The 11,738-nt window shown below is 36.3% G+C and overlaps 3 protein-coding genes across 7 annotated transcripts in view; 2 read left to right on the top strand and 1 right to left on the bottom strand.

Annotated features, from left to right (window-relative positions):
* Positions 1-11,738, top strand: part of LOC131001622 (H/ACA ribonucleoprotein complex subunit 4) — an 806,367-nt gene that overhangs the window by 178,994 nt on the left and 615,635 nt on the right. The window lies entirely within an intron of this gene.
* LOC131001973 (protein IQ-DOMAIN 12) lies at positions 5,310-7,606 on the top strand. 2 transcript variants are annotated; one of them, XM_057928647.1, is made up of 5 exons: positions 5,310-5,831; positions 5,911-6,180; positions 6,268-6,501; positions 6,710-6,841; positions 6,916-7,606. In XM_057928647.1, the coding sequence occupies exons 1-5, from the start codon at positions 5,757-5,759 to the stop codon at positions 7,390-7,392; spliced, it is 1,188 nt and encodes a 395-aa protein (XP_057784630.1). In that variant the 5' UTR covers positions 5,310-5,756; the 3' UTR covers positions 7,393-7,606. The 2 variants fall into 2 exon arrangements, with proteins under 2 accessions (XP_057784630.1, XP_057784623.1); XM_057928640.1 differs by having other exon boundaries at positions 5,438-5,831; positions 5,902-6,180.
* Positions 7,712-11,226, bottom strand: LOC131001985 (DNA repair protein recA homolog 2, mitochondrial). 3 transcript variants are annotated; one of them, XR_009094095.1, is made up of 9 exons: positions 10,983-11,225; positions 10,755-10,803; positions 10,407-10,627; positions 10,060-10,147; positions 9,551-9,723; positions 8,775-8,921; positions 8,539-8,673; positions 7,940-8,287; positions 7,712-7,757 (listed from the first exon to the last, which is right to left on the bottom strand). XR_009094095.1 is itself a non-coding variant. In XM_057928667.1 (9 exons), exons 1-9 carry the CDS (start codon positions 11,073-11,075, stop codon positions 7,754-7,756), a joined length of 1,170 nt encoding a protein of 389 aa, XP_057784650.1. In that variant the 5' UTR covers positions 11,076-11,226; the 3' UTR covers positions 7,712-7,753. The 3 variants fall into 3 exon arrangements, 2 of the variants coding, with proteins under 2 accessions (XP_057784650.1, XP_057784641.1); XM_057928667.1 differs by having other exon boundaries at positions 8,028-8,287; positions 10,983-11,226; XM_057928658.1 differs by lacking the exon at positions 7,712-7,757 and having other exon boundaries at positions 7,759-8,287; positions 10,983-11,224.

Below are 11,738 nucleotides of genomic sequence, written 5' to 3'. Positions count from 1 at the left end.
CCGAGGGATCTTTCTGTTTTTCATAATTGTATAGAATTTTTGGATTCGTCATTCATATTTATGAATCGTTCATTAGAATCAGGGTTCCTGCTCCTTGGGAGGTCCCAAATAAATGACTACTCGAATCAGGGTTTTGAGCATAAAGATTCCACTAACCTGTAAAAAGTGGGCCTAACCCCTGGGGATGCGGTAATACATCTAAGAAATTATTCCATCGAACGTACTCCCTTCTGGATCCAGGAATAGCGACATTTACTTGGACCTCTTAGAGGTTCTAACCAAGGAGCACGCAGATCCCAAAAACGCATAGTTTCTCCTCCAAAAATGACTTCTCCGGTCGGGGAACGCATTAGATATTTACCTAAGCCAGTAGGTCCTTGAGCCGATCCTACATTAGCCCCAAGACGTTGGTCTCTAACTAGAAAAGTAAATGCTTGAGCCTGAGAAGCTTCTGGTCCAGTAGGTCCGTAAAACTCGCTAGGATAAGCAGTATTATTGAACCAGACAAAACAACAAGCAATGAAACCAAAGACGGATAAAGCCGCTAAACTATAAGATAAGTAAGCCTCTCCAGACCATACAAGGGCGCGTCGAGCCCACGCAAAGGGTTTAGTTAAGATATGCCAGATTCCACCAAGTATACAAATGGAACCTAACCATACATGTCCTCCGATTATATCTTCTAAATCGTCCACACTAACAATCCATCCTTCCCCCCCAAAGGGGGATTTTAGTAAATAACCAAATATGATACTTGGGCTAAGGGTCAAGTTGGTAATTTTTCTTACATCTCCCCCTCCCGGAGCCCAAGTATCATATACGCCCCCAAAATAAAGAGCTTTGAAGACTAGAAGAAAAGCACCCAGACCCAACAAGATTAAGTGAATACCTAAAATTGTGGTCATTTTATTTCTATCTTTCCATACATAGCAGAGATGGGGATGATGAGGGTTCTTGTGAAGAGGGCCTCTTTTAAGGTAGGGATCATGGGTGGTTGTTGGAACTTGGAGCAGGGAGTAAGTAATGTTTTGTGTGGTGTGATCAGGCAGTGTTTGTAGGGCACAACCATGGACTGGACTGGTGCTGCCCATATAAGAAGTTGTGGCTGTGCTTCGCCTGACACACGGGCTACGGGGGGTACGGGCCGTACGGCAGCTGGCCCAGGGGCGCTAGGCTTCTTCAGATAACTCACCATCCATTCTCTCTCAAGTCATGGATCAGAATGGAAGATGGGAGCACTCACAGCGAGCTCATTCTCACCTCTTAATTGTTGCGCTGCCTTATTACTATTGAAACCCATGCGAGTAGCTAAATGGTGTTTTTTAGGCAGCCCAAATGATCTTGGCGGAGTAGGCCCACAAAATAATATGGGCTCGAACCTGCCCGTTTCGTAATTTTAGAATTGTGAGGCCGAATTTGTAACTTTGATTCAAGGCTTGCGATAATCTAGTTCTGATACCTATTTAGAACAATTTTGTTCCAGATCTCCGTCACTCTTTCAATTTCCCACTAAGAAACTAGAACCCTTTCATTTTATTATTATTATTATTATTATTATTATGAATAATTTCCAGCTTTTAGATTGCTAAATAAATTCATAGTTTTGGGTTTGAATCGCATTGAAGGGGAAACAAATTTTAAAAGGGTAATTGCGCCTAAGTACATAAATTTTCACTCAATTTTAATTTTGCACATGTTCTGCATCCAAATACATGAACTTTCAATAATTCTTATTTTTCACGAAGTTGTCAATTGCCTCCAAATTATTGCCAAGATGGATGATTGAAATATCTACATGACTAAACAAGCGATATAAAATTATGTAGTTGGATGTCTATGTCACTTTAGCTAATCATGAAAGCATTAATTCGCCTAAAATTAGCGATCACGTGAAAATAAGAACAATTGAAAATTCGTGTATTTAAAGACAAATTTGTTAATTCACGAACAAAATCAAAATTAAATGAAAGTTCGAATATTTAAACACAATTACCTTATTTATATTGAAATGAATTGATATATATTCTTTGTTTGAGACAAATGCAAAGAGAAGAAGACTTCTCTGGCATGAAAACTATGATAAAAGCCCACAAGTCTGCAATTATTATTACCCAACACTTTCTGCACTGAAATCTTCATGCTTAGCTAAGTTTCATGATGTTTTCTTTCTCAAGTATTAACTTTTTTTGCTTATAATAGAATATACATCACTCTCTCTCATGATCTGAAAAGTGTGTTGGTTCCAACCATAAATATGGTCAGAACATGTTTGCTGAATTCCAGATATTATACTATATGTTACCGCACAATATTAAACAATATTTCTCTAGTTAAAAAATACCATTAAACATTAAAAAATATGCAAAAACAGAGCTTTCAAATCTTAAGACAATCTAAGGAGCTGTTATTTATGAATTATTATTATTATGCATAAAAGTAAGGATTTAATGTGGAAAAGCAGAATATTTGACACTGGGTTGCATCATTTTTCTTGACTCATGCTATCATTGCTTTGGCTAATCATGAGGTAACCCTTAATTAACGAATCACTAATTGTACTTAATTAGCCTTTTTTTCATTTCATAATAATTAAAACATTCAGATTAATTTATTTCCTCTTGATTACATTCTTGTTTTGATCTCTCACTAGAGATGGCAATGGATCCGAGACCCGGTCCAGATCCGCGGATCCAGACCCTGTTTTTCGGATTTGGACCTTGCAAAATTTGGACCCGACGGATCTGGACCGGATCTGGACCACTCTCTAAAATATCGGATCCGGATCTAGAGTAGATGTTAGAAAACCCAGATCCGGTCCAGATCCGGTCCAGATCCAGATCTGGACCCGGTTATATTTAAATATATAATGTTTGTATATACACATCTACTGCTGCTGAATTGTGAGTTGTTGATTTTAATAATATATGCTAATTAGGAAAAATGAGATTCTAAAGTTGTGAAGTTGAATTGTGTTTTAGCTATTAATTATGCATAAAGATATGAGAGTTAGATACAATATGGGGCATATTGCATTATTCGCATTATATTAGGAGTATTATGTTATTTCTTATTTTGGATTGTTTGGTTTTAAATGAATTAGGGTGTTCTTATTATTTGGGATTGCTTAGTTTTAAATGGATTATGGTGTATTTTTTGTTTAAATGATTGTTGAAACTTTAGGCAATTGTTATGATTTTTATTTTAATGTTTAATTAGCTTAGAATTTATTTTAGAAAATAAAATGATATGGATCTGGGTCTGGACCCGAGACCCTGTGGATCTTATGGATCTGGGTCTGGATCCCATTTTTTTGGATCCAATGGATCTGGATCGGATCTGGATCTAAGTAAAAAAACATGGATCTGGATCTGGACCAAGCAGGATCCGGTCCAAATCCGGCCCATTGCCATCCCTATCTCTCACACTAGCTAAATGATTCAAACTGTTCACTTCAAACTTCATTTGTTTTTTTTTTTTGCAGATTATTGTATTTTCAAATATGGATACATCTTTCAAGTCAAAAAACTTTTAAGTGGTCGGACTTTATTTGAAGTTTAGGGAAGACTTTAACAAAAATAGTAAGAGGTCAAACGAAGGCATTAATTATACCGATCATTAATTCCTTTATCCCAAGTAAATATTTTCGAGTACGTCTCATTTCACTCGTAAAAAAATTACAATAAAATGAAATATTGATTATAACAAGAAAAACCATTACTATAATTTTCTAGTAAAGCCGACGTTGACAGGTTAGTTTGTATTGAGAATTAAGCATACTTTCCAAAAATCTTACCTAATCCATAATAATCTAAGCCAAACTTGAACACTTGATTACTCTTAATGGGCCATATCAACAGCTAAAAAGTCAAATTCCTCTTTTGCTCTTTCTTTCTTTTTATTTAGTACTACGAATAGTTGTTTGTGTTTTTATAATCCTCCATTTATTTATTTATGTGTGTTTGAATGGACCACGACACGGAGCGGGAAAGTAATATTAGCATGAAAAAAGAATTCATTGTAACCATAATACAAAATACTTTAGATTACAGAGTGTAAAATTATCAATGTTCAAGTGACAAAATATTGTATTAAAAACTGATAAAATATTGTTTAAAACAAATTACGACCGTCCAAACTATTTACCGGGCATGTACAATTAGAAACAGCGTAGTATGAACATATATATATATATAGTCTACCGTTGTCTAATCAAGTTCACTTATGCCCTAATTTAAAATAAAAACAATTAAAAAATATTGTAGTAGGTAATTATACAAACTTTTGCATTTCTTCCATGAATTTATAGTGTAAGTAGTTATAGTTCAATTATCAGACTCATTTTTTTTTATTGAGACGAATTATCAGACTTATTTAAGTTATCATAAATTAGATAGAGTTAGAATCTAGAAAAAATGAATAAAAGAATCTTGACGATGTGTTTGAAAATTCAGCATTTATTATTAAACTGCAATTTTATTTTATTTTTTGGTGATAAATTGTGTTAGTGGGTTCAATTGGAAACAAGTACTATGAAGCACAAGGGCTTTCTTGAAATGGTTTGTTTTATTGTGACGTTGTGTTTTAATGGCGGTACGGTAAAGTTTTGGTCTATACTAATACTAGGACTAGAAGCTAAGTATACTTTTAGTACAAGAAATAAGTGCAATAAAATCTTCCAAGCAAACATTGAATACGGTGGGAGAAACTATCAACTGCTAATATATATTCCACTCTTATGCAAGCTCGTAGACAACAAACTAATATAATATTTTTGATGTCGGCAAATTGGTTTATTTTATTTTAATGAGTTTGAGTTTTGTGCATATGTTTAGGTGTTGAAATTTTCCTGAAGCATCAATGCCACTGAATGTGGAGAAGAATGGTTGAAATTTAGTAAGCACACAAATATTGAAAAATTCCTGCCTGAATAGATATTATTAATAATATTAATGAGAAATGCATAATGCTAAATCTTACAAGATAAAAACAATAACTGAAAGGCTAATCTGCAAACAGACATTTGGAAGTGGTCAGTAGGCAGGCCGTTGTGAAAATGACAATTAGGGAAGAAAGGGGCCCACAGGCAAAGATAGGGTACGAGATGAGATCTTCTGTTCTGTTCCAAAATAATGCGCCTCTCCTATTTCAATACTATCAATAAACAAATACTAGCATGTATACAATGACATCATCAATATATATTTAACGTATAGATGTCATCGATTTAAAATAATGACATCATCAATATATACGTAGCGTATAGATGTCGTCGATTCAAAATAAATGGGAAAGATTAAGGTTAATATGATGTTAAAACACACTTCATCCCAAGTCACCCCAAAATTGTACTCACAAATTCTTGATAATTGAAAGATCAATAGATAACATACCCCCCACCCACCCACCTTCTACCCCCATTTGTTTTTCTAAAGTTGCTTTCCCAATCACTCTCAATCAGCACATGATATGCTTTTCAAAGCATAACTAAACAAATTGCTGTACATGAAAGCTTAAAAACAGGAAAGCAAGAAAAGCAAGCCATTTTGTACCATCATCATTCAAGAATGATACTCAAACAAAATGTTTGGATATTTTATCAACATGCATGGCTATATAAATTGATTTTCTCACCCCTTTTCTCTGCATGCTTCAAATCCAATTTTCTTGAATCTGGTCTTCCCTGAAAATGGCAGCAGAAAAATCTGTAGAATGAGATTTGAATTTCTTCAATTTTGGAGAACATTAATAAACCAAACATGGGAAAGAAAAAGTGTTGGCTCACTTATGTGAAGAGGTTCTTCATTCCTGAGCCAAAACCAAAATCTGAAGAGGTAAACTACTTATACTAAACATTGATCATATTCATTTTTTTGGAACTCTTTTGACTAACAATTCTCATAGAAATCTAAGAAATGGAGATGGATATTCAAAAGATTCAAATTCAGACACTATCCTGCAATTGAGGAAGCTCCTGAGAAAGCACTGAGTCATGCAACAGAAGAGCAGAGGAAGCATGCATTAGCTGTCGCCATTGCCACGGCGGCAGCAGCAGACGCCGCTGTGGCTGCAGCCAACGCAGCCGCGGAGGTTGTCCGCCTCACCAGCGCCCCACACAGCCACCGGCTCAGAAGCCAGCACGCTGCCGCCATCAGAATCCAGAGTACTTATAGGGGCCATCTTGTGAGTTTTCTGATGCAAGAATTCACTCCATTTTCAGCTCTTCAACATCAGCTTTTTTTTTATGTTTTCAACGGCGCCTTTGTGCAGGCTAGGAAGGCTTTGAGTGCTCTGAGAGGCCTTGTGAAGCTTCAAGCAGTGATTAGGGGGGAGCTGGTGAGGCGTAGCGTGGTTAGAAAGCTGTCGTCCATGGCTTTTCTTGCAGATTTAAAGAAGCCGCGAGCTGAGAAGAAGAGAGTGCCAACCCTGCTTGAGTGCCTCAGCCAGAGTGAGAGTAGGCATAGTCTTGGCAGAAAGGAAGGGATCAAGTCTGAAGAGATGAGAGTAAGCTGTCTCTGGTTTGGTTGCATTCTAACGAACTATAAAAGACTACGTAGACAAGCACATATGACGAATTCAAGTTCACTACTCAAAGCTCTAGTAATATGATGAATTTGATTAGGAAACTATGACATTGAAAACTAGTGCTGATTGAATGTTGAGATGGGTTTGTGGAAAGATTTATCGCATTTTTTTATTCGTGTGGGGGCAGCTCCGATGCAGCACGCAGAGGACGTGGGATCTGAGCTTGATCTCAAAGGATAGTGTGGAAGCATTGTATCTACAGAAGCAAGAAGCTATTGCTAGAAGGGAACGCATGAAGCAGTACTCATTTTCACATCGGGTATGCTAAAATTCAATGCTTCTAATATTCATCACATAGAATTTGATCAAACTAACTTTTTTCCTTTTTTGTAGGAGAGGAGAAATGATGAAAGCCTGCAAGAATTAATGAGCAGAAAGAGCAGCAGGTTCGATCAATACCTCGAACTCGAGCCGGAGAAGCTCAAAACAGTTGATGCAAGTAGACTTGGACAGCTGAGGTTGAGAAGTGCATGCAAGAATGAAAGAATGGAGGAGGTGAACTCACCGTTTTCACAGCCGAGGAGATCTTTCTGCCACGTGAAACATAGGTCAATCGGGGATGATGGATCGTTGCCTAGTTCCCCCATCTTCCCTGCATACATGGCTGCCACCGAGTCTGCCAAGGCCAGGTCGAGGTCACTGAGCACACCCAAGCAGAGGCTGAGGCTGTGTGAGACGTACTCGGGTGATCACTCTCCCTACAGCCTCAGGACGTTTTCATGGAGCTCCTTCAATGACAAGATCAACACAAGTAGCAAGCGGAACAGCATTTCTCAGCACATTTCTTCTAATTTTGGAACACATAACTGAGAGCAATGATTCAGCTTTTCTCCAATCTTGTACATAATGTGCATGTCACCGCGATTTCCTCCTTGTATCTTCGAGCTTGTAAACTCAAGATTTTGGTGCAGTTTTTCCCCGTTGCAGTGTGTATCTTCTTCTTCTTCTTGAAACAATCAAGATCAACATTGCTGAACCAAATTGTTGTTAAAAATTATGGCAGGCCAACCAGTTTCTGACAGTATGGTTTCTGCGTTATTTGCTTAGTATTTCTGCATTGCGAGCCACGGTATCTACACGAGCACGAAAAAGAAACCAGCCCGTCTCTCACCGGAAGGAAGACAAGATTGTTGAGCAATTTTGATAAAATTTACAAACTGGTGCACAGGAATCATCTGAAAACAAAAAATGTTTGAATTTTAAGGTTGAATAAAATGTTGAAAGCGTACATAGAGAAAAAGCTAGCAGCCTAAATACACAATTTCCCCCCTGGCATTCTACTAGTATCTCATTTCAGCTAAGTGCGATACAATAGAAAAAAACTCAGAAATTGGAGCCGAGTCAAGAGTATATTTACAGAAGCAGCAACGAATTATTTGCATTTCACGAGAGATTTGTCGAATCAATGGTATCCTCGGGCAATTCATCTATCGAACAAATAGCACCTTAAGGTTTTGATTATATCATCCAAAGCCTCCTCATTTGATGCCAGATACCTCAAAACTTCCTCTCTGCTTTGCAGGATTTTTCCTCCTATGAAGTAAAGGCATCTATCTTTCACGATGACGCCATGCTCACAAGCTAGATCCAAGGCCTCTGAATCACGGCAGATTCCTTTCCCAAAGTTTATACTCAATTCAGCTTTTGCATTTGAAGGTGCTAGCTTGTTTTTGACAACTTGCACGCATATTTCAAGACCGGTAGCCTGGCAGCAGAGAAATATAGGATAAGTGATACGTGTTCTTCTGAAAACGAAAAAAAATAATAGATAGGAGCAAAAAACAACTCATTTGAAACTTGCGGTCAATGCCCCTGGATATGTTTAGCTTAAGTTTCTTGTTAACATGTAAGTTGAAAATCCAGAGATTCAAAGACTTGTGAAGAAAATACATTTTCATAGATAATCAGATTATCAAGAAGAAACGAGCTGCAAATCTGGTATCACTATGATATCACCTTATCATTTTTCATCAGCAACCCCTTTCTGCTAATTTTCAACCTCATTGCAGCATAAAATTTCAAGGCATTTCCACCACATGTTACTTCTTCTGCACGAACAGAGCCTTCGACTAATTTCAATTTTTTTCTTACCTATAAGGACCAGAGCGAGTTGGTCACTAAAGCACGGTACAGTTGGTCACTAAAGCACGGTACACGTCAGAAAATGAAGTTTTCAGCAACTAGATGCTAACCTGATTGATGAATATAATAAGAGTATTGGAATTGCACTGAGAATAATGGATTTTCCGTAGTGCTTGTGTCATAATTTTTGCTTGTAGATCTCTATAGGGACCACATTCTACACCATCAACTTCACGTTGAGGAACAAGAGCGGCAACCTGCATTATCGAGCATGAATTATTATGACTGAACATGAAGGTAGGAAAATAAGGGAACATTCGAAATTCAGCTAGCTCAACCAATCACTGCTGACCATAAAGTTGAACTGGGAAAAGAATGAGAAGAAAGTAACATGATTAATCAAAAGAGAATATTCCAAACACAGAAGAATCCATCCTAACAGGACACGGAGAAATTGTGTATCTGAAGTTTGATGTAACATTAGCACAAACAGCCGATCAAACTTCACAATAAAATACTCAAGTTTCATCAACACGATCATCAACCAACAAACAGACAGACAAACCTGAACCTCTTTTTCCACCAAGTCTGCATGCAAAAGTTTGCAATCAGCATAACTATAACAGATATCTTTGTTGTTCTAATGTCAGATGTGTTCTGCCTTAATCAGCAAACAATTCACATGCAATCACCAAAACAAATTAACATATGGCAATATGACAGTTGCACACGTTTTCCTCTTCTTTCACATTGCAAGAAAATAACAATCCTACCATCAACAAAGATAAACCACTCATCATATTACGCATGTCTTTAATTTTTCATTTCAAGACAAAATAGATCAGAAGAAACTACTTAGGAAGTAGGAAAGGTTGCCGATACATACACTGTCAACAACAATTACAGAAACAGATCCACTCTTTGTCAATGTATCCACCACACTTAGCAGATTTTCAGCAGAATCTGGCTGTGCAATAAGGAGACTGTCTTTATTTACACCTATCGATTCTGCAAGTGATGGGCACATCGCGTTCTCCACATCAAGATAAGCACAGTAACCTATCAAAGGAATAAATCAGTTTCTAAATAATATGGAAGCGCTTGGCATGTAACTGAGACTATTATGATCAGAAGATTATCAAATTGACAATACTTCAAAAAGATTCTATTACATTATACCACAACACAAAAGAGACATTTGAGAATCAAAAGTCTAAGCCCAAGTAAATTCAAAAATACTTTCTTCTTATGTTTCTTTCTTCTCTTGTTTCGCCAGTTTAAATGACTATCTGAAGTCTAAATTTTATTTTAGTTTTAGGAATATAAGCATCTCTCCATATAGTCTTAGACTATAAGTCTTTTACTCAATAACTGAGGACATAGGATCTTGAGCACCTCCAAGCTTTTGAGCCTCCCTAATAACATGCAGCGCAAGTGTTGTCTTCCCTGAAGCTTCTTGCCCATAAATCTCAACCATCCTTCCCTGATAAAAGCAACAAGATCTGTCAACGGCATTCACTTACCACCACACATGAAAAAGCGATGAGGAGTGTAACTCTGACTCATCCAATATACCGATTTCAGGAATAAATATATACCACTGTGATGCAAAGACACAGAACAAGCTATAAAAGCTGCGCAGAAAGAGGAAATTAAGGCTAATATCACCGGAAAACACTTCTGAAATAAAACATGTAAAACAAACGAAAAGCGGAAAAAATACAACTATTTTATAAACAGACCTTCGGCAGCCCTCCTACACCAAGAGCCTGATCCAGCCTCAATGAGCCTGTGGATATCACCGAGGCACGTCTGGCACCAAAGAAGCGCTGCAATGACAGCATTGATTCTTTACCAAATTCCCCTGAAAGCTTCGACAGAGCCATGCGCAAGGCGGCATCTTTCTCTGACACCTTGGAATCATCCTGGATATGATCATCATATGCAAATTCCGAAACTTCAACTGACAACAAGAAGACATAAGTGAAGCATAATGCCACACAAGAGTAACCATAAAAAATAGAAACAATTGCAATGCTAATTAAATATCAACAAATTAAACCAGAGAGAGAGAGAGCACATGTGTATACCTGTTGGCAGCGCATTTGAACACTGCGTTCTTCTCCAAGAAAAAGAACTCTGAAAACATACAATGAAATAAAAAATCATAAATTGGCAACAACGAGCAAAGCTAAATAATCAAGTTCTACAAGGAAACAAAAAAGTTCAAACAGAAACTCATAAAATCTACCAAAGATATTCCTTTCAGAGAAAAAACAAAAGATAATTACATAATCATGGATTACATATACAAATACCTGAAGTCTAGACGACAGGAGATATGAGAGGCGATTGGTGGAGAATGGATTGGAGCTAAGAACTTTAGCTGACATAAAAGCAAAAGAAACCATCTACTCTGATTTTTCTTCACCGATTTTTGCAGAAATCCCAGAATTAGGGTTTTTCTTCCAACGAAACCAAGTTTCAGTCAGCTGGCGCCATGTTTACGAAAAACTTGAGCGAGGGAATGAGAGCTCGTGTTAATTGCTGAACGCGATTTTGGATCACTAACGACTTTTAATTGCTGTTAATTATAGAATTTTCTTCGTTATTATTGTCTTATGATCTTGATCCATATCTATATAATAAAATTGGAGTTTTTTTTCCCTCTTTTTCTTTTTCCTCTCACTAATTTATTTATTATTTTTTTCGTATTAATTTTTTTTATCTCTTCTCTTTCTATTTTATTTTAATTATTATTTAAACATTGTAAAATTTGATTAATAAAAAATATTAAATATGCATTTTAAATTTAAGTTCATGACAATATCTTTAATATAATATAAAATCATAAAAAAATAAATTTAAAACGAATAAGTTATGAAAAATTTAAATCTCTTCAATTAAATTTACAACTTTTTATTTATGTTTGTGTATGAAAATATTTATTTATTTATTATTAAGCATAATACTCTATAATAATCATGTGTTGTGCAAATTTTCATTATCAAATAATTTAAAATTATTTAATAACTGTAATTATCATTACACTTTGTACAAAGTTGAAAATTTAT

This window comes from Salvia miltiorrhiza, chromosome 1 (assembly GCF_028751815.1).
Source record: "Salvia miltiorrhiza cultivar Shanhuang (shh) chromosome 1, IMPLAD_Smil_shh, whole genome shotgun sequence".
NCBI classification, from domain to species: Eukaryota; Viridiplantae; Streptophyta; class Magnoliopsida; order Lamiales; family Lamiaceae; genus Salvia; species Salvia miltiorrhiza.
The sequence above is the reverse complement of the archived record's forward strand: the minus strand, read 5'-3'. Positions and strand labels throughout refer to the sequence as shown.